The 21,942-nt window shown below is 32.3% G+C and overlaps 1 protein-coding gene across 2 annotated transcripts in view; it reads right to left on the bottom strand.

Moving 5' to 3' along the window:
- The window catches only part of LOC149480594 (uncharacterized), a 105,351-nt gene extending 102,781 nt beyond the window's left edge, over positions 1-2,570 (bottom strand). Inside the window, exon 1 of one of the 2 annotated variants that reach the window (XM_089706973.1) lies at positions 2,396-2,570. In XM_089706973.1, the coding sequence (XP_089563099.1) occupies positions 2,396-2,397 (2 nt within the window). In that variant the 5' untranslated portion in view covers positions 2,398-2,570. The remainder of the gene's footprint in view (positions 1-2,395) is intronic. The other variant, XM_089706972.1, reaches the window with a different exon arrangement.
- Between the last annotated feature and the right edge of the window lie 19,372 nt (positions 2,571-21,942).

Genomic DNA, 21,942 nt, shown 5'->3' with positions numbered 1-21,942 from the left:
CTGTGTCATTGAACGTAGGTACCATCTCAATAATTTTTAAGACTTCGCTATCTAGATTCTAGATAAACCTCAATAAAGAGACTAATTACTTCTTACTAGATAATTCAAATATTGTAAGTTTATCTCAATTCTCAGGTATTAAATTATTTCGTAGAATTATTCCTTCAATAATTTATTTGTTTTGAATACACACAAAGTTCTATATCGGACAGGTTTATGAATCATTACTGGATATTTATTTAGTACTTAGTCTAACTTATCTGAGCCTTATCTGAGCCTTATCTACAATTATTTTATTGACACTTATGTGTTATTATACTATGAAGGCCGACAGGTAAACGAGTCACCCACATATTCTTTAAATATACAGTATATATGTCACGGCTAAAGGTAGGTGAGAACATAAACTTAAGATTAGCCGGCTAAACTTAGGTTTATTTTCGACGAGGTGTTAATGTTAGTTTGTTCTATCTTTAGCCGGCTAAACTTAAGTGTAACCGCAGGCCCGTGGCTAAAAATGTCGGGGTGGGTAGATTTGGTTAGCGCCGGGCCGGTGGAGGGCTTGAGGGGCCCGCACAGTGCCAGAAAACACTCGCCCTGTTCCTTACATGTATTATAGTAACCAAATCTACCCACCCCGACTCAGGGCAGAAAGCTGGTGGCTAGGTTAGGTTAGGTTAGAACTCTTAAGACCCGCACGAGCCGAGCGAGCGCAGCGAGCGTGCTGCGGCAGCAGCCGGCGAAGTGCCAGAAAACACTCGCCCTGTTCCTTACATGTATTATAGTAACCAAATCTACCCACCCCGACATTTTTAGCCACGGGCCTGCGGTTACACTTAAGTTTAGCCGGCTAAAGATAGAACAAACTAACATTAACACCTCGTCGAAAATAAACCTAAGTTTAGCCGGCTAATCTTAAGTTTATGTTCTCACCTACCTTTAGCCGTAACATATATATAAACAAGGCTTTAAATTTTAACGAAATAAATGTTTACCCTTTTCCGATGTTTCAAGTTTGTAATCAACAAAGCGTCATTTCAATAAATCCAGATGAAAGGCTCAGAATCTCAGAATAGTTATTCCGAATAAATACTCGTTACTCAAATTCGATGAGAATTCTAGAAGCTTCAAGATTCTATTCTATTCAGATTTTAAACTTTTGATTGGAAAAGTTTCTAAACAAACCGTTATAACTAAAGAACAAGAACAATGCAAGTTAAATTATACAAATTACTAAGAATTAAAAACTATAGACTGAACGCGTGCCGCGATTGTCGCGTTTTTGTTGTTTTTCTTTTCATATTACTAATTGTAATACATACAATCGATGGTTGCTACAATGTTGCACTTAATTGTGTAGTGGTGCATTTACACTTTCGTATTCGACATTCGCCTCGTCACTCGAAACATTCGTATACGAGTGTCCTCGCGAACATCTGTTCACACACTTCCCTTTGATTACCTTCGTCCGAAAAACAGCTCAAGTCAAGTGCACTGTTTACAAATATATGGGTGTTCGTTATTCGCCTCGCTATTCCACGAATATGTAAAAGCACCACAAGATTACTGGAGATACTATTATGGTATGATGTATGCGTTATAACCGGCTATTATAAACCATTACTCTGATCGGTTGCAATCAAGGGCATAAAGTATTGGGATTTTTCTTACGAGATTACAAACCGGTAACCGGTAAACATTAATGTTTTGGCCTGGTTTGGTTCTTAAAAGGAATAATGGCACATTCAAATGGAGTAAATTGTTAGGGTTCTATAAAGTTATATAAAGTGATACAGTTGATTTTCAATACGCATTTGTTGTTAAAAGTAACAATATAGGTAATAGGTATGTAATGTGTAGGTAGGTATGTGTTTTTACATTAAAAAAGTACCGTGCTAGTCTTGCCTTAGTTTGAAAATTGACATCGGTGGGTACCTACCTAAGTTTATCAATTATTTACTTCCGAATTTCGTAAAGTAGGTGTTCCCAATAATTAAAAATATTGAAGTCCGATTTTAAGAAAGATGGGTAGGTCACCTCAGTAGGTTATAGTAGAAAATAGTTGATTCATTTGTTCATTTTCATACATAATTAATTAAAGAAGCTCAAGTCAAAATATAATTAATGCTAATTAATGTTTGCAACCTTACAACACTACATAATTTTTTTAATTTTACTGTAAATAGGTAGGTAAATAAAATAATTAGTCTGTTGAAGGCAATTTTCTGCCTCGTTACACTAGTAATTTTTTTTCTTGTCACGCCATTGTTTTATTTTGGCAAAGTTTTAAAAAAAGAACGAAAACTAAATCGCAGGTAACCAGAAAATAAACAATATCAAACGTCAATCTTATTAAACAAATCAACATACTAATTAAACATTGTTTAAAACTTACATCTTAAATGTAAACACTGATTTATATGCACTTTTCACAATGACACACCAAACATCGTAATTATTAGATGCGCTTTAAAACAACACTACACACAACCGTCACACACGGCATTCGCCGGGACACTGATTTTAAACCGAACTACTGAAGTACTGACACTGAGTACTGACTGGCGACTGCAGTACTGACGATCAGTGTTGCCAACAGAACTGGCCCTAATGTCGCCGTTTTTCATGCATGAAGTAGCCTAATATCGCCGAATTTCAGTTGTAGTAGCCTAAAGTAGCCCAAACACCAAAATATCAATATGAATAAAATAAAATGTAGTTTTCATCAATTTATCTATACTTACTAATATTATAAAGCTGAAGAGTTTGTTTGTTTGAACGCGCTTATCTCAGAAACTACTGGTCCTATTTGAAAAATTCTTTCGGTATTAGATAGCCCATTCATCGAGGAAGGCTATAGGCTATATATCATCACGCTAAAGCCTAACACTAACAGGAGCGGAGCCACGGGGGTGAAACCGCGGAGCGCAGCTAGTTTATAATATGTTTTAGTGTGATAAATAGACATAAGCCATCTTTAGAACACGCTATGAGCGTGGCGTTACTCCCGTTCAACGCGTACCTACCGGCCGCGGCCACAGACATGCGGACATGCCACAGAGCAAGAATAATATAGGTAGTACCAGCCGGCCGTCCGCGTCACTGAGCGCGACCGCAGTATTACGATAATGTACCTATATTGTAATACTGTGGCGCGAGTTCATTTTTTATCCGAACCGCGAGGGACTGTACTGCTTCCTGTGTTCTGTGTTCCCCGACGAGTACAATAAGGGGGTCTTGAAGTGAAGAGTGAAGGTACCTTCTAGGGAAGCGCGTTCCATCTCAGACCACAACTCAGCTTAACATCAGGCGAGGTTGTGGTCAAGCGCTTCCCTAGTCCCAATAAAAAAAAGCTGTATTTAGAGCAATTTAAAAAAAAATCTACAAAAATATGCGTGTTTGAGTGGATTGTTTTTGAATGAAAATTAAATATATTGGAGTATTTTTTTCAGCCAAGTACTAGTAAATTAATCGGTTAATTGAAATACAACGTCAAAATAGACGGGAGTCAAATAATTTTACTAATATCTGGCGTCTGCGTAAAGCTTCGACCATAAATTCCAAAATTCCAAAAACGGCCTGTGTCCGATTCTAGGACATGAACTCTCTTATTGAAATGAACGTTAACATTTTAAAAACTACATATTTTTTTTTATTTTTGAAGTGAAACTTCTTTATCGGGGTTGGAAAAAAATTTAGTGTAACATTTTTTCGTTACGCGTGACATTTTTCCGTTACGCGCCATCTTTTTCTTATCCCTACCACGCGTGATTCGACGTATTTCTGTAAAGTTGCATATAGTAAATTATTTTTTGAAAAATAAGGTCATAAAGAAGTTTCACTTCTTACGTGTGTACACTAGCACACGCACACATTTTTTTTTAATTTGTTTATATAATAGACCTAACATGTACAATTTGTTTATATTAGGCCATCATTTTAAACGACGTATAATCTAGTTTCAAAATGAGTTAGTAAAAGTGAAGTCGAGGGCATAAATTTGTGGTAATAGAATTAAATTTCCAGAAAATCCGTCCAAAAAAAGTACAATTAAGTATTTTTTTTTATTATATTAAATTATAATAATAATAACCGTGCGGCGTGACCTGTCCCGATAAAAACGTTCTATTTAAAATCTAAATTTTTTTCTAACCCCGATAAAGAAGTTTCACTTCAAAAATTTTTCCCTAGAGTAGCCTAATCGGCGACCAGTCGCCTTTTAGATTTTTTCGTCGCCGATTCTCGTTCTGAGTAGCCTAAATGGCGAAAATTCGCCTACGTTGGCAACACTGCTGACGATTGAACAGTGATTTACTTGAGAAACGTACCTAGTACCTACTCAGATGAGTGAGTAATTAACGATTATTAGCGTAACGTACTAATTATTTTGGATTATAGTGAGGTGCAGAACAAAAGAAGACCACATAGATTTGGTGTTGCCATTTTCGAGGACATTAAAGATTCTAATTAGGTATAATGACTTCTAATTTCTGTCTATATTTTAAATGAGTACATACCTCCATACTACTAGCAGGAATCTATAATAATTCACACCTTATAATACTAGTGGACGCGTCCTAGGTCCTAGCCATTGTAATAATAATATGTCAAATGCATGGTGTGGGTTGTTTTTCCTTTTGTTAATTTTGCGGAGGTATTTTAATGCATTATGTTTTGAGCTACTTACAAAAATGAAATTTTAAGGAAATGTATATATACCTACTTATATGTATAAATGTGTAGGTACATATTATTATAGTGTGTGTAAATTTTGAAAGTAAACTTGCTTTTCAAACTCTTAGCTAAAATCCTGATTCCTACCTAGGTACCACAGATAATGAAATTGTTACTAAGTAAGTACTACGTTCAATGAAAGCTGAATGTACCTATTGAAGCGATACATTTATTTTTGAAAGCTAAAAATAAGAACATTTGGGGCAATTAAGTATTGCTAAAAACCAACTGCAATCTCAATCGACAATCATCATCAATTAGGTTTATCCGTTTTTATTACCTGCCATGGAACCGACGCGACGGACATACATACCTATATACATTTATATCTTCAAATCGGTATGTTTATATGGTTTTTATGTTTATCCTTCAGTCGATTTATAAATGAAAATACTGGCTTAGATAAAAGAGCTTCCGTAAAATCAGTCAAAATATTTATCCCCTGCCTCATATAGGGGATTCCCTATTTTATTGATTTTCCTTTCCAAAGTATAGGTATAAAGTATCTCGTACCATCAAGTACCATCTTACGTCTAGAGATAAGCACTAGATCAAGTGGGTAATGTTCATTGACCTTTGAGAAGTATGCAGTTCAATGACGTGAGCTATATGCAACTAATTTTTATTAATTAATCGTATAGGTTCTTGACAAAAACAAAAAAATGCAGGGTATTCAACTAAAATTGTTATTAACAGTATTTAATCATTTTTCCCCTAATTATCAGTCAACTTTCGTAACTTATAACAAATATGACATAATTTTGATATGACATTTTTACCACAGATTAAATATATAAAGGTAAGTAAGTAATATATTTTATAGTCTGCCTTAACTGTTCACTTCATACACCGCGAATTGTTTTCCAATAAAAAATATAAAACATGAAGCTCATTTAAGCATTTGTAGCTTTGCGCCTAAATAAGTATTCAATTTAACGCTTTCATTTCGAAGATAAGGCAGAATCCAATTTTTCTCGACGAGTAATAAAGAAAATTGCGGGAAACATCGATAGAACCTTCTAGCTTGAGCAAATGATTGCGTTTAGCGAAATGACGCCGTTTCTCATTCGATCCATTTTTATGAATATAACATTTGATCTGCGTTCCGCGGTTTACGCTTGTTTTATTCAATTTTAAAGATAATCTTAAAAGGCTTTTGTTACTCGTTGTTTTTTTACGAGACTAGATTTAATAATCAATGTAGGTAACAAAGTCCATACAGTCCGTTATTTACAAATGTTATCAAATTGTATTTCATCTCTAACTAAGAAGCTGTGCCTCGCAGTTTTACCCGCATTGCTTGGCTCCTGTTGATCGCCTCACCTCAAAGCGAGGTAACGCCGCATGAGTCATGTTTTTTCGTGCGTGCAGCCGGCGCTATCGAATTATAAGACGTTGTCACGTCAAAAAAGCAACAAACCGATATTTCGTTACATTTCGTACCATCTTAGACCGCATCTAAGCTTTCCATCAGGCGAGATTGTGGTCAAGCGCTTCCCTATCTAGAGTAAAAAAAAAAAAAAAACAATGCTGATTGTTATCTGTACATTATTTGTGACGGGGCTAAGATTCCTGTGTTTGTATTTTTTCTGTAACAGTTAGGCATACGCGAGTGTTTCTTTTGAATAATTATTTGTATAGGTTTGAAAATAGAATGAATGTCATAGCATAGTATAAATAATTTGGAAAATCCAAAAGTGCACGCCTCATAATTTTTTTTTAATAAATATTTATTAATTATTATTTTTGTTTATTTAATAACAATTAAACCACATCGAATCAGACCCTGAAAAATGAAAGGGTTCTATTTCTGAGCATACTCAAGCGTAAGAGAAAAAAAAAGACTCGATTAGTAAAGTATTTCGGTCGCTATCGTGTTAACAAGAAAAAGGATCCGCACATACAGACACACGGACGTCCAAGACAGAACTTTTTTAAACTGTTTTTTAACTAGTTTAAATAACAAAAATGACATCAAAAATATCATGAACGTTAAAAATAGTGTTTTTTCTTAATATGTGTGTGTATGTATTATCTTACAAGTGCAATGTATGATACATAAAGACATTTTAAGTTTGAAAAATCAGATGTTTTGCGCGAAGTGACAGTAGTACCCACCTCAACGCTTCGCTTATGAGGCGTGCAATTATACTATGGTTATAACGATGTACGGTGGCTCAAATATCAGTTCGCTCGCTATAAGAAAGTGAGGGTAGTGAAAAAAAAAACAGAATACATTTTCAGATATTTAAAAATAGGAGTTTACATATTCCTGAAGTGAAATTTGAATTTTACCATTTATTAGAGCATTTAGCCACAAATAACATAAAACAGTGTTTATTTTTGCAGGCTGTTACATAATCAGTAAATAAACAGATAATCATTATTTAAAATATGGCAGTGGAAAGCCAGAGATATGTAAATGAATTGTTTTAACAAAACAATGTCGTAATAGCAAGTGACGTAAGCCCTTCAAGAGTATTGTGAATGATCATGTGATTTACAGGAGCACTTACATGATATTATATGTATTGTGAAGCAAGTGTGATGATACCTACTGTAATAATATAATAGACTAGATTTCCGCCCGCGGCTTCGCCCGCGTTTTCAAAGAAAAACTCGCATAGTTCCCGTTCCCGTGGGATTTCCGGGATAAAACCTATCCTATGTGTTATTCCAAGTTACCCTCTATATGTGTGCTAAATTTCATTGTAATCGGTGCAGTAGTTTTTACGTGAAAGAGTAACAAACATCCATACATCCATACAAACTTTCGCATTTATAATATTAGTAGGATAACTCCGGTGATAAATGCTCGTGAAAATTGAAATGGACATACACAATTATCTCGCTTTTCAAAACTCTAACTGCTGTGGCTCTTCTTTATTTTGGTTAAAGTTTAAAATGAATTATCATAATTATGTTAGTTGACTATTTGGGATTTTGATTCTGAAACAATTTACGGTATAAAAGAAGACATTTTATAGACATTGTTAACATTTAACAGTGTTAACATTTTTCTTAGACGAAAGCTATTGTGTATAATTTTGTAGTCTGCTCTCTGCACAGTCTGCACTCTGCACTCAAATCTCTCGTAAATATCTCTGTTTAAACCAAAATGGTCAGGTAAGGTTGGATGATGGTCATTAATAAGATACGGTTTCTTATTTAAAATTACTGACAATACTGAAACAAATTAATGCATGGATTTTTCTTGAAACAAAGACCTATTGTGTCTATGTCGACATTTCTTATAGTTACTATTCCAACAATTTAATTTTATATTAATTCGCAAGCCGACATTTTCTATGTAAATTCCTAAAACAAACTCTGCGCCCGACATTTTAATTAAATTATGTAACTAGAAAAAGCAATGAACAGTTTTTTGTGTAAAAGTTTCAATAAATTGTTCTGCTTTCAATGTGCTATTGATTAAAAAACTTAAATGAGTCTTCGAGCTGGCTATGGCCTATGTTTCCTGTAATTACAGGAACAACAGTCTAAGCATTCCTATTTATTTTTCAGTACAATGAAAAAATTGTAAGTATACGGTGAACACTGAACGATTACACCCATTTGCGTTCAGTGTGCACAGGCAATAAAAATATAAATAAAACGAGAAATATCTAAAAATGTTCATCAAACACTCCCTTATGTATATTATATACATTTAGTATGAAATATGACTATACCAAACATTTAATATGAAAGGTTTTGCTTTTTTATTTGATTTTGTGCTTTAATTACTTCGCAAATTTTATTTAGAAACTTAAATAGAGCTCCATGTGGAATACAATGATATTCCAAAACGAGGTTGTCATTTCGAACATTTGCTTTGAATACAAAATATATGGGAAATAAAATGTATGGGAGCGTTTCATGTAACATTTTTGGATATTTCTCGTTTAATTAAATAAATGTTATTATTGTCTTTTTACTCATTAGGTATTACTTTAAATATCAGTTTAAAGTTTTTTGATATCTATTATAGTTATGGAATAATCGCCTGTGCAGACTTAACGATTACACCCGGTGTATTTTCTATTTGAACAAGTGAAATAGGAAATTGTTGCACATTGAGGGAAGCGCTTTACACCCATTTTACACCTTGTTTTTTTTGAATGAAAAGTGTTCGAAGAAGACTGCTTTTATAAAAAACGCTGTTTAGGTAGTTAGATCTTTATATATTTAGAAAATTAAAGTAGCTGTTTTGCTTGTTACAGTAATCACTTTAAATTCGCTCTAAAACAACTATGCTTGAACGATATTTAATTTTTCCCTTTCTCAGCTTGAGAAATTTATATTCTCAAGAACAATTTTAAAATAACATTACACTTCAGAAAGTTGCATCCCAGCACTGAGTAATTAGAAAGATTTATGCCTGACATTAATTTTGATTTTCAAGCATACTTTGTACCTTGAATATTATATTAATTTTCTTTATTGCACGCCTCATAAGCGAAGCGTTGAGGTGGGTACTACTGTCACTTCGCGCAAAACATCTGATTTTTCAAACTTAAAATGTCTTTATGTATCATACATTGCACTTGTAAGATAATACATACACACACATATTAAGAAAAAACACTATTTTTAACATTTATGATATTTTTGATGTCATTTTTGTTATTTAAACTAGTTAAAAAACAGTTTAAAAAAGTTCTGTCTTGGACGTCCGTGTGTCTGTATGTGCGGAGGATTTTCTTGTTAACACGATAGCGACCGAAATACTTTACTAATCAAGTCTTTTTTTTTCTCTTACGCTTGAGTATGCTCAGGAATAGAACCCTTTCATTTTTCAGGGTCTGATTCGATGTGGTTTAATTGTTATGAAATAAACAAAAATAATAATTAATAAATAATTATTAAAAAAAAATTATGAGGCGTGCACTTTTGGATTTTCCAAACTTTTCGTATTTAATAATATGGTTGCAGGTTTTTTTTATTTATTTGCGTAATATATTAAAATAAATCTGATATTATATTATACAGATTTATTACAAAATGTTTTCATAATATTTACTCGTCAAACAAACCAAAAAATATCAGAATTTGAATACAGTGAAATAACACGCCACTTAATTTGACTATTTCACAGAAAAATGTATTTCATTTAGCGTAATACGTTTCATTTATTTAATACTGTGCTAGCGTTAAAAATTTCCTAGAAGTTAAGTATTACTTTGCTATACACTGATTATACCCCGGTTTTTCTTCACTACATAATTAACAACAATTTCAATATTCATCCTACTGTCATGCCAATTATAACTCAGCTTTCCTCCCGCAGCTTCGCCCGCTTTGTCTAAAACCAAATAAATTATATACTAATACCTTCCTCTTTAATAATTCTACATATTTATTAAAAAAAGCCGCATCAAAATCCGTTGCGTAGTTTTAAAGATTTAGGCATACATAGGGATATACAGACAGAGAAAGTGACTTTGTTTTATTGATTTATTATAGTTTTAATTGCATGTAAATTTTTATTGATTTTTGATTTTATTTAAATTTTCACTGATATTTTCGTGTCCGTGTAATAGTAAATTGTAACACAGGCTCCTGAAAAATAGTTCTTACTATCTTAGGAGCTTGGGTCACTGATTTTTAATTGTTTTTGTGAAAATAAATGATTTATTTATTTATTTATACTATGTAGTGATATCAAGAAATCAAGGCAGATTTATTATTTAACCCTTAATTACTCGCGTGGGGTATATTAAACCCCACGGCGTATTTGAAGCGTCGTATCTCCGCCATTTTTAAAGCTACCTGCGTGCCTTTCTTAGTAGCTGCCTAAATACCTTCCCCTGCCGTGAATCACTCGCGAGCGCCGCTCCATGTCGTGTGGTTGTGCCAGGAGATCGCGTCTGGGGTATATATTGCCCCACGCGAGTATTCGTGCAACTTTTTTGGACGAGTGAGTATGTGTATTTTTATTTTATAATGTGCAGTACATATACTAAATGGTTCGTTTTTTTACTTATCTTTGTTTTATGTTTATTTGTTTTAGGTTAGAACGCCTAAAATGGCAAGTAAGCATCTTTCTAACTGCCAGATTGTTGAGCGTTTGGAAGACGACGAAGAAAGCATCATAGATAGTTCCGATGAAGATGAGGTAGACGAGGACGTGATCCAGAGTGACCACAACTCAACCAAATGTGTGCTAACTATAACGTCGGCAGACGAACAAAAAGATGGCCTATGGTTATATTTACCACACTGCCTAGGGCCATACAAAAACGGCTAAAAAAATGCTCAAGTTCAGGATCCTAACCCCACTTCCAGAGGTGGTCCATCGACAACTTATAAAAGGTGTCATATCTGTCCAAGGTCAAAGGATAAAAAAATAAGATTTATGTGTGCCAAATTCCACCAGCAAGTTTGTCACGACCATTCCACTATGATATGTGATAAATGTATTGAATAAAAAGGTCCTAAATTTAAAGTTTCATCTTTAAAAGTTTATTATATTTATATTAATTAAAGATAGTATTATAATTTAGAACAATGTTGTCTCTTTCTAATTTTTATAATAAAAATAAAAGTATGTCATTAAAAATATGTTTTATTGTACCTTTAAAATTGGGGTTAAATATACCCCACGCGAACGTAAGTGTAACTAAATGGACGCGAGTAATTAAGGGTTAACGGAAGCTAAGTGGTTCTCTAGAGTATCCTGCCTTTATTCATTAGTAGCCTTGTGTTACATTATGCACGTCTATTGTTGGGTTGTTTTGCTCTGAGAGCGTAATCTACAATTTGGTACAGTATTATCTCTGGAATGTTCATATGGGTATTCGCATTTCTCGAAGATGTAGAGTTCTTTTGGTGTTGGTTATGCTGATGAAAAATGTTGATAATAATCTAATTTTGACTGCTTTGTAGATTTACTGTTTCTGTTCTTCTGTGCTTTATTGAATACTAATCTATACAATATCTATTTATTACTTATTGTACTGACATACTTCCCCGCATTCAACAGGTTTTCGTTTGCTAGCACAGCTGCTTAAAGTTATTTCGAGAATTTGGATAAATAAATCGTATTAACTATTTATTGGTTACAGTATTTGGGTATTTGTTAGAAAGTTACTGTTTAACTATATTTGTATACTTACATTAATTATTTTTATTGTATTTTATGTATGTGAAATTACAATTTAGCGATAAGGCCTAATTGTACAATAATATCAGTACCTAATTATATTTGCAAATAAAGGTATTCTATTCATTGTTCTGCTGTATGTTTAATAATAGAGTTACAATAAATTATGTACGAATAAATATAAATAAACATTTTTGTTCCGCCAAGTTAACATGGGTTTGATTTAAAATATATAACTTAACCTATACAATTTTTTTTAATACTCACATATAGTAAATGTAGTTTCTTTATAAATCAATATGAATAATTTATAAAACATACTTTATGTAGTTATAAGTTAATTTAACAAGAACTCTGATTGATAGCAAAATAAACTGTTTCATTTTCAGGGAATGCAATAAGTATACGTATATAATTTAACACGCATCTTCAAGCAGGCCCTTATCGTGTCCTAGTAACAGGAAATTTCCTTAAGTTGCTATCTGTTAAGTCGAACATATAACGACTTTAATTTGAAACTTGAAACTCATCTCAGAGTTAAGAGATAACGTAATTGAAACTGTGCATCCCTTACGGTGGTTAATAGCTGTAAGTTTCGGGAATCGGGAAAATTCAATGGGCTTTAGCATATTATGTGTATGGAAAACAATTTGACGGAACTATGGTAGATCAAATCTTAAAGTTGTATCCCTACTGATATTATATTATGATAGTATAATAGGTATGTATATTTTCTCTATATCGAAGAGAAAATATATTATTATAAATTTATAAATATATTATTATAACATATTCTTATTGTATAGACCTCCTTGGTTTCCCCTTAATGGCTATAAATATATTGACTACTTTAAAATTTGCCCTGGTTTTTATTATTTTTTAGATTTAGATCTATATTAATGCAGTGATATTAATGAATCAATGTCTATCATACATAATTTATTCTTATCATTCCTTCGTTAAGTATACGTATATATTGAAAGTAAACTAAAAATTGTAAACATTTTTCATATAGAGAGATTTAATTCATTGAACGTGAAAGTTCCCAACTTCTTGAAGAGGCTTTAGATACCTCTACCTACTTGATCCTGTTTCTGGGATTATTGTTAGATAGATTTTACAAACAATCTAGTTAGTAACTACAAGTACTAGTTGAGAACTAAATGGCTTACTGGATTTATAGTTTTCAAATAGTTTGGAAAATCCAAAAGTGCACGCCTCATAATTTTTTTTTAATAATTATTTATTAATTATTATTTTTGTTTATTTAATAACAATTAAACCACATCGAATCAGACCCTGAAAAATGAAAGGGTTCTATTCCTGAGCATACTCAAGCATAAGAGAAAAAAAAAGACTCGATTAGTAAAGTATTTCGGTCGCTATCGTGTTAACAAGAAAATCCTCCGCACATACAGACACACGGACGTCCAAGACAGAACTTTTTTAAACTGTTTTTTAACTAGTTTAAATAACAAAAATGACATCAAAAATATCATGAATGTTAAAAATAGTGTTTTTTCTTAATATGTGTGTGTATGTATTATCTTACAAGTGCAATGTATGATACATAAAGACATTTTAAGTTTGAAAAATCAGATGTTTTGCGCGAAGTGACAGTAGTACCCACCTCAACGCTTCGCTTATGAGGCGTGCAATAAGTTCTCCCATATTTATACAAAATATTATTAGAATTGGAACGGTTTAGGAAAAGTATACTGGATAATATAATAGACTACCACTGGAAAGAAAAAATAGCATTCACACATTAAAATTGATACGCTTTTTACAATAAAACACATTCAATAATTATCAATATTATTTATTTGTTCAAAAATTCACTCTCCATAAGAAAAGAGTTGAATATTACTCATCAAGTGTTAGATATTGCAAAAACAACACAGCATAAGAAATCGTAATACAAAATAGCCGAAAGGTTAATTTTAAATTTATTGGTAGTATACCATAGATATGTAGCACGTTGCTTTTCGCGTCCAACAACATCAATATACGTTCAGCATTTTGTTTAGATTCATCTGAAATTATCAAAATTATTAGTGTAACATAAATAAATGTGCATATAACGAAAAACATTTTTTTTAATAAATATCCATTCCATAGCAATATACACTTGGAAACTATAAGTTAAGTAAATCCTGTTTAGTGCACAAACGAAAGTAATTTATAACTGAATAATTTACAAAATAATTTACACAAAAAAAAATGTGCGCGTGTGAAAAGATGGCGCGTAACGGAAAAATGTCACGCGTAACGAAAAAATGTTTCACTAAATTTTTTTCCAACCCCGATAAAGAAGTTTCACTTCAAAAACTCCACTGATCTTGAGTAGCATAGACTATATTTTTATGATTCATTCGTAGCTCATCTAGTTATTTAGTATAATTACTAATAATCTTTACCATTTATCGAACTATGTGCTTTAATCATAAGGCAAGCGTGTTTTGTTTCCTTCAGCTTTGAATTTAATAAATGCCCTATGAATGATACAAAAGCACATCCCAGAAGCAGAAAAATTGTGATAATAATCACTAGTACTACAATCATTTTTCGCTCACTTAACTGAAATAAATAATAAATATACGTACATTACAATTTAAATTTGGGTAATAAGATTAATAACCTTTTATTATTCAATAATATTCAACCACGTCTAGATCATTGATAATAATTTTAGATTTTACAAGAGATTGATAGGAAGGAAAAATTCTACTGTACTATTTTCTACTTGACTTTTGTATTAACTCTTTAGAATTTTCTGCTTTTGATGAATCCTTGACTAGTTTGGGCAAAAAATATACAGACGTTCAGATAACACAACCCAATTACCGGAATTTAAAGTTGGTAATTTTTTTATGAACTAAGTAGTACATAATAATATATTATGTCCAAAATAGTGAATTGGATAACTTTACTTTTCTTAACTTAAAACTGTTTTCATTGTAATATAAAAAGTACTTACTAAATTTCGAAGAAACGAAGTAGTCATTTGGACCATGCAAGATATCCCAAACAACACAATTGTAAACCCACTGAAAAGCTATAAAGACAAAATATTATAATAAAACTAGCTGTGCCCGCGACTTCGTCCGCGTGGAATAGTGACTGCATAGTAGTTACTACTTAACTTTTATTGAATAAACACGTACTACCATAAATACCATAAATACCAAAGAAGAAATAGACTAAAGAGTTTGCTTTTGGTGAAGAGGTTTGAAATATTATTAGGACTAAAACTCACCGAATGTTCGTAAAGGTCTTCAAAGATAAAGATGCAAGTCAGTATTCGATAAATGCCGTAAACGAGTTTTGTTATATCTTTTTCGGATTTGATCTCTGTACATTCTTTTAAAGTATAGACTTTAGCACTCGACTTAAGCTCACTTTTGTGATCGATTAGGAGCTCATTAAGTTCTTTTGAAATAAACTCTATTCTTCTTGTAATAAAATACACAATTATCATAAGCAATAGAACTTCATTCAGTACACCGATCATTGGATAATGAATTGCCAGTGCTGAAGCACAAAATTCCGTCATATATTGAACGTGGCATAAATAAATCCACGCTACATCGAGAAGTAGCACTAGAAAGAGAGCCAATCTTGAAAAATTCGATATTCTTTTGTTATCCGGCCTCAAATCGGCTCCAAGAATTCTTTCAATTTTTTGTAGCTCCACGAAAAAATTTGCAACCTTTTTCCCGTTATTAAAATGATTTTTGTAGTGAAGGACTAGTATTACAAGACCGCATAGGACAAAATTTAATCTTATGTAGATTTCTACATCACGGACTATTTCTTTGAACTCACAGTAAAAATATAAACGTATTAACGAAACAGGTACTAGGAGCCAAGCAATCACAGAATATGCTGTATATAGTTTGGGAAGTGGTGTGACGAATCTGTACTTCATTTCAACTCTTGTGTAAGCAAAAATGCATTGGTAATAGGAATACCACTGAAATATATCCACAAACTCTGGATCTAACATATCTTCTGATAAATTAGTATCTCTTTGCATTGTTACCTGTCCGAGTATCAGCAGCTTAATGATAGTTTTACCGAAACTCATCCATTATTCTATTAATTCCAAGTCTCTAGAGGTTCTATAATAGAGGTCTATTCTATTAGACTAAGTTACTATTAAGAATGAATAAGGTAAAAATTCTGTAGGTACATTTAACATTTGTAATAATTTTTGGAGAGTGCGCTTATATTGTAAATTGTACGCTTTATTCGTTATAAATTGTAATTGTTTGCTTTTCGATCTAAATCTGAATTTAATTATTTGTGTCGGTCTGATTGTCGTTACCTTATTGTTATCTACTCTACTCTATAGATTGAAATGTTACTTGGCGTAATATTGCTAATATTTTATAACACCTACGCCTCCCTCTAGGTTTTATAATTATTCTCTCATTTATCTTTTTATTATTAAAATCTACTTTCATACTCTGGTCATAAATATCACACGACTCACCAGTTCACCACCTACTTCTACGCAGTGCTACAGATACTTTCTAGTTTTAGTAAATACCAATTTGTGTCATCTCAATACGAGAAATCTTTCAAATCACTTCTAAACTCTATCATAGATGTTATACTATTTTCTTCAGTCAAATTTATACAAATGTATCCAATTGAAACCACAGTTAGTAGGCCATTTATCCTAAAACGCTGGCGAACGGCTATGAATCAAACTTGCTCTCAACTAATCCATTGCGGCCGAATGTCGAAATGAATTGCTGTATTCACTGAAAACAGATCAAATGGACCAAATATGCTACAGCAAATTGCAAACAATTTATTTTAAAAGTTATTATTTAATCTTTGTAAAGAAATAAGTTTGTACAAGTGTGTTTTCTTTGTTAGACAAAGTCTGCCCAATATGCGTTGGATATAACTATTACCTTTTTTGAACCTAACCTGAGGTTTATAATTGATGATTGAACACATAGATGTTATTTGGATTCCTCTAATATTGAAATATCATTTTCCTTGCATATAGAAGGATAATGAGCTCGTATGATTTCTAGAGGATGGGAAGGCCAAAGGTCAAATTCTTCCATCGCAAAGGATTTTTCATTAGACTATGTCAGGAATGTGAATACAGGAGAAAGGGACCTAGTCCATTGGTAATCGTATTGAAATTGTGAACTAAAATGTATTGAAGTCTATATTGTGTAGATGTGCCAAAATTTGTACACAGGTATGTTAAGAAAAATCTGTATAGATGCTTGTTGGTTAAAGATAAAACCTTGTTACGCAATTGTAAACATACCTAAGCCTGAATGCTGTTCAGCCAGAAATATGGGTAGTATTTGCTCATGGGATCTAAACTTATACGCCATTTTCTGTAGGCGTTAGTGACATATCACACTAGCGGATTGCGAGCGGTTTCAAAGCGGAGCGGGTGCGCAACGAATACGTTGCGGTTGCGCAGCGAATTCGTTGCGGACGCGTGGCAGATGCGCAACGTTTACGTCGCAGTCATGTACACTCATTAACAAAATGGAATCCGTGCTGGTTGTTACTTATAACTTGTGATAGTATAATAATTATGAGATCATTATTTTTTACGAGTTTCATAACATGTTAATGTTTAGGGTATTGTTTTATCTATTAAATCTTGGTCGAAATGCAATCAGATAACTTAATTGCTCATTAAGAAAGTTCATTAGTGAAATAAATGTTAAAGCTCCTTAACTAAAACAGGGCTATCTTATTATTAGATAAATAGCAGTGAATAGAAAATTTTATCAAGCAACCAGCAACTCACTATCACTTTGCTCATAATTAGGTTCACAAAATCTCTTTATAACATACGTTGCTATGGGAGAGATTATACTGGTCAGTCGTTACATACTTTTGGAATGTATGGTACATTCTAAAAGTCCTAGTAATTCAATTTTATAGCACCTTTTTTTAACAACTCCAGTTGTTATTACATCTTTAGTTAACTGTTAAGTAAGTGCATTTCCACAGTACGGTTAAAAAATTGAGTGCTACAGAAACGATGGAAATATTGAATGGAAGTTAGGCAAGGCGGAAGGGCTGGCTTTTGTGCGAGAGTATACAAAATGACGCGTCCGCAACGAATTCGCTGCGCAACCGCGGCGTGTTCGTTGCGCGCCCGCAACGTATTCGTTGCGCACCCGCTCCGCTTTGAAACCGCTCGCAATCCGCTAGTGTGATATGGCACTAAGACGTGACCCTTGAAAAGCTGATGAATGAGATAATTTTCTTTAGGCTCTCACATAATATTTTTGCTGTTCACTAAGTGTTTTTGTAACGTTTGTCTGTGCAGTGGACTATAATATTTTCTTAGGAAATGTATTTGAATTGAATGTAAGTACTTGATACGAGTGTAATTGAGAAATTTGTAGTTTCTTTGGCTTCTTCTTCGTAGTAACCCAACAGTGTAGACATAAATTTGGTTTGTAAAAATTCAACTTTCTATTGATTTTCTAAAATTTATTGTATAATAAAATATATACAAGACTTGTATATTATATATCTTTGGATATTACGTTATAATATGTATCTCCCAGTCATTGCTAACATGAAAAAAAATGTTTAAGCCAACCTAATGAGTAAACTAAATCAATTTTTTATGTATATTGGAATCAATTAAATTTATCGTATTAATTATAATATCTCGAGGATATTATTTGGCCATTAACCTTGGATCTAATCGATTACACATAATATCTGTTTCATATTATGAAAAAATGCTCATAGTTAGCTTTTCTATATCTCCCTGGGGAAGTAATATATTTTCATTAGGGTCTAGTTTTATTGATTTCATATCAAGATTTAAATTAAATAATAATTATGTTTAGTATGCGTATTGAAGATGGTTATATCTGATTTAGGATATCGTAAACTCCTATCAATATAATGATCTTACCTAATGATGGAATATTACATCTCTAGGGGCTCGAATAATTAGTTGTAATTGATAGTCTTTTTTGATAAAGATTCTTTGAAAAAGAATTACCTATTCAATATTTATCTTTTAATATTATTATCATATTATCAGTGGGTAACAAAATATTATTATGTAAATAATTATTCACACCAATTTTCGCAACATATTTGTTAAAACTCACATTTCTTTGATTCAAGTGAAAACTACTCACAAAGGTAATACTTTTCCCACTTTAACAAGTTAACTCATAAACAACGTGTGCGATGAAAAAATTTAAACGCAAATTATACCGTTGTTCCCCTTTCTGCTACAAAAGCATTGCACATTTCTGTTCCTAAAAATGGGATTTTAAAATCGCAGCTTTGTGCGATTTGCAACACGAATTCATTGCAGTAGGTACAGATGGAGCAAACGTTTTACATTTGCCCTAAAATCAGAATTTGAAGGAACCAGATATATATCGTCTTTTGTTTTTATATCATAGCAAGAAAAAGGGCAGATGGGTCATCTAATGTTAAGTGGTCACCATCGCAAATAAACATTAGTAAAACTGGTGGTGTTATAGCTGCTTTGCCAGCTTCTTCCATGCCATAGCTGTCCTGTTAACGAAAGCTGAGGTTCTAATTGTCAAATGTTTCCTTGAGGAATACCTGAGTATGAGTAACATTCGCTCTCCTTACGTTACGACATTGTAGGTACAATTTAGGTGCAGCCAGCCTTATTTAACTCTAGTCGCTACTCCAGAGTTACAGTCTAGGCAAGTTTTCAATTGCTCAAACTTATTATACTATACCTGTATATTATTTTTTATTATATTAATATGAATATAAAATTGTTTATGAAAACACAAATACTGTAGGTTATAAGGAACCAAAATAAAAGCAGTGATACAAATGATTGCCGATTACAATATTAAAAAGTGGCATGAGCAAATGAAATTTATTTACTATCAATAAAAACATTTGTTTACATATTTCATTACATAGAGGTCGAGTAAAGAGGTGAAAATAGTCAGGCACTTTTCTACACTACTAACGCGTAAATAATTCTAGTGCGAATGTAAATTGTAAACAAATGCTGCTAAGTAGGGCCGTGGGAAATAGTTGAACTGGCGCGCCCTCTGCAAGGCTTGGAGATTACGCCCTACGTAATAGTTGCATGTTATTTAATATGTGGGAATTGCCTTTGTTATGATTTTAGAGGTGCAAACCAAAAATAAAGATAGTAATGTTGTAGAATATACTTATTCGATGAAGACTAACTAGTTAGAACTAATTATTATCAGTGCTGTGTCTTCTTTTAGCATAAGTTTTTATTGTATTTTTTTTTGTTGGCAGTACAATAAAGTATTTAAATAAATACTAAATAAATAATTACAGTTGAAGTTTATAGCAAAAGTTTTGAAAAATGTATGAATTAAAACATAAGTCTTAGTTTTTATTTATACATTTTTCATTAACACGCCTTTGTTATCAAGTTACCGTTATAATTTCATGATGAACTAGCTTTCCGCCCGCGGCTTCGCCCGCATTTTCAAAGATAAACCCGCATAGTTCCAGTTCCCGTGGGATTTCCGGGATAAAACCTATCCTATGTGTTAATCCAAGTTACCTTCTATATATTGTGTACTAAAATTCATTGTAATCGGTTCAGTAGTTTTTGCGTGAAAGAGTAACAAACATCCATACAAACACATTCACATTTATAATATTAATAGGATAATGAATATATAAAGACTCGTGAATGTTTATTTTTCATTTATAATTAAGAACATAAACATATTACATGTTTATAGCCTATAGGTACCTATATAATTATATATCAGTTGTTTGAACATAAAAGACTTCATATAACATTAAAGTTACCGTGAAACCACTACGTTGTTAACATAAACATCTATGAATATGCATTATCCTGGAAAACATCGTAAACTCGTTGTATGCAATTTGAATATTATAGTGTAGATACAATCAAGAATAAATACTTAGTATCGGGGAAACCGCAAGCAATATAGGTTTCAGAGAAATACAGAGCAAGATTATAATTTTACAATTAATTCCACGATTGAGATTATATTTTTATCAGAATTTTAAAGATTAGACTATTATTTAGCTGTTCTTTTAATGCAGTGTAATCATGTTGCGTAGGATTGTTTGAAGCCACTGAAATATATAATCAACTAGCTGTGCTCCGCGATATTACCCGCAGTGCTCCGCTCTTGTTGGTCTTAGCGAGATGATATTCCTTCCTTCCTCGATAAATGGGCATCTAACACCGAAAGAATTTTTCAAATCGGACCTGTAGTTCCTAAGATATGCATTAAGCGCGTTCAAACAAACAAACAAACAACTCTTCAGCTTTATAATATTAGTATTGATAAAGTACCTATAGATATGCAGCTATTAAAATAAATACAGGAATTTACAAGGATTTCGAGGAATAACATTTAACATTACTGCTCATGCACTTTGAAGTGATTATCTAAAATGGAAATGCCCTCTCAAAAATTTTTGAACTATCGTTTATCTATTTATTATGTAAATGTAATGACTGCCTCAAAAAATTACTTATAAGATTTTCAAGATGGTACATATCACCTTAGATCATTAGGTACTTAATGATCTAAGCATATCACTAATAGGCTTATATCTACATTTCTATGAGTACATTATGACAATCAGTTTTTACTTTGACTCAACCAGTGCTGAGGAAATATTAAATATTTAGTCGTTCTGTTGATTGTGCATTAACCAAGGACACAATTACTTGCATACAAGTTTGTATTAACATAAATGTAAAATGCAATACTGTTTAGATTTATTAATTAAGGTTCATCGTGTATCTCCGTAGAGATCAATTGAATCATTAGTCAATTACACCGCGTCACACACAATTAAACTTGGATATAACATAGACTTAGAGAAGCCTGGATAGTGCAATTAATGTAATAAGAAAAAAATCGTGTGTAATGATGATACAGAAAGAAACAAATAATCGATTAAACATTGCCAGTCATTCATCGCACAACTAAAATGACTGTTTTTGTCATAATTGCCATTCATCCACTAATGTCGTAAGTTTAAACATCTATAGTCGCGTATTATTAACAGTAACAAAACAACATGATTTCTTTCTTTATATACCTAATTGAAAA

The sequence above is a fragment of the Colias philodice genome, chromosome 18 (assembly GCF_061535455.1).
Source record: "Colias philodice isolate Cphi_HAF_F1 chromosome 18, ilColPhil1 Martin Lab GWU primary, whole genome shotgun sequence".
NCBI lineage: Eukaryota > Metazoa > Arthropoda > Insecta > Lepidoptera > Pieridae > Colias > Colias philodice.
Note: the sequence above shows the minus strand (reverse complement) of the source record. Positions and strands in the feature narration are given on the sequence as shown.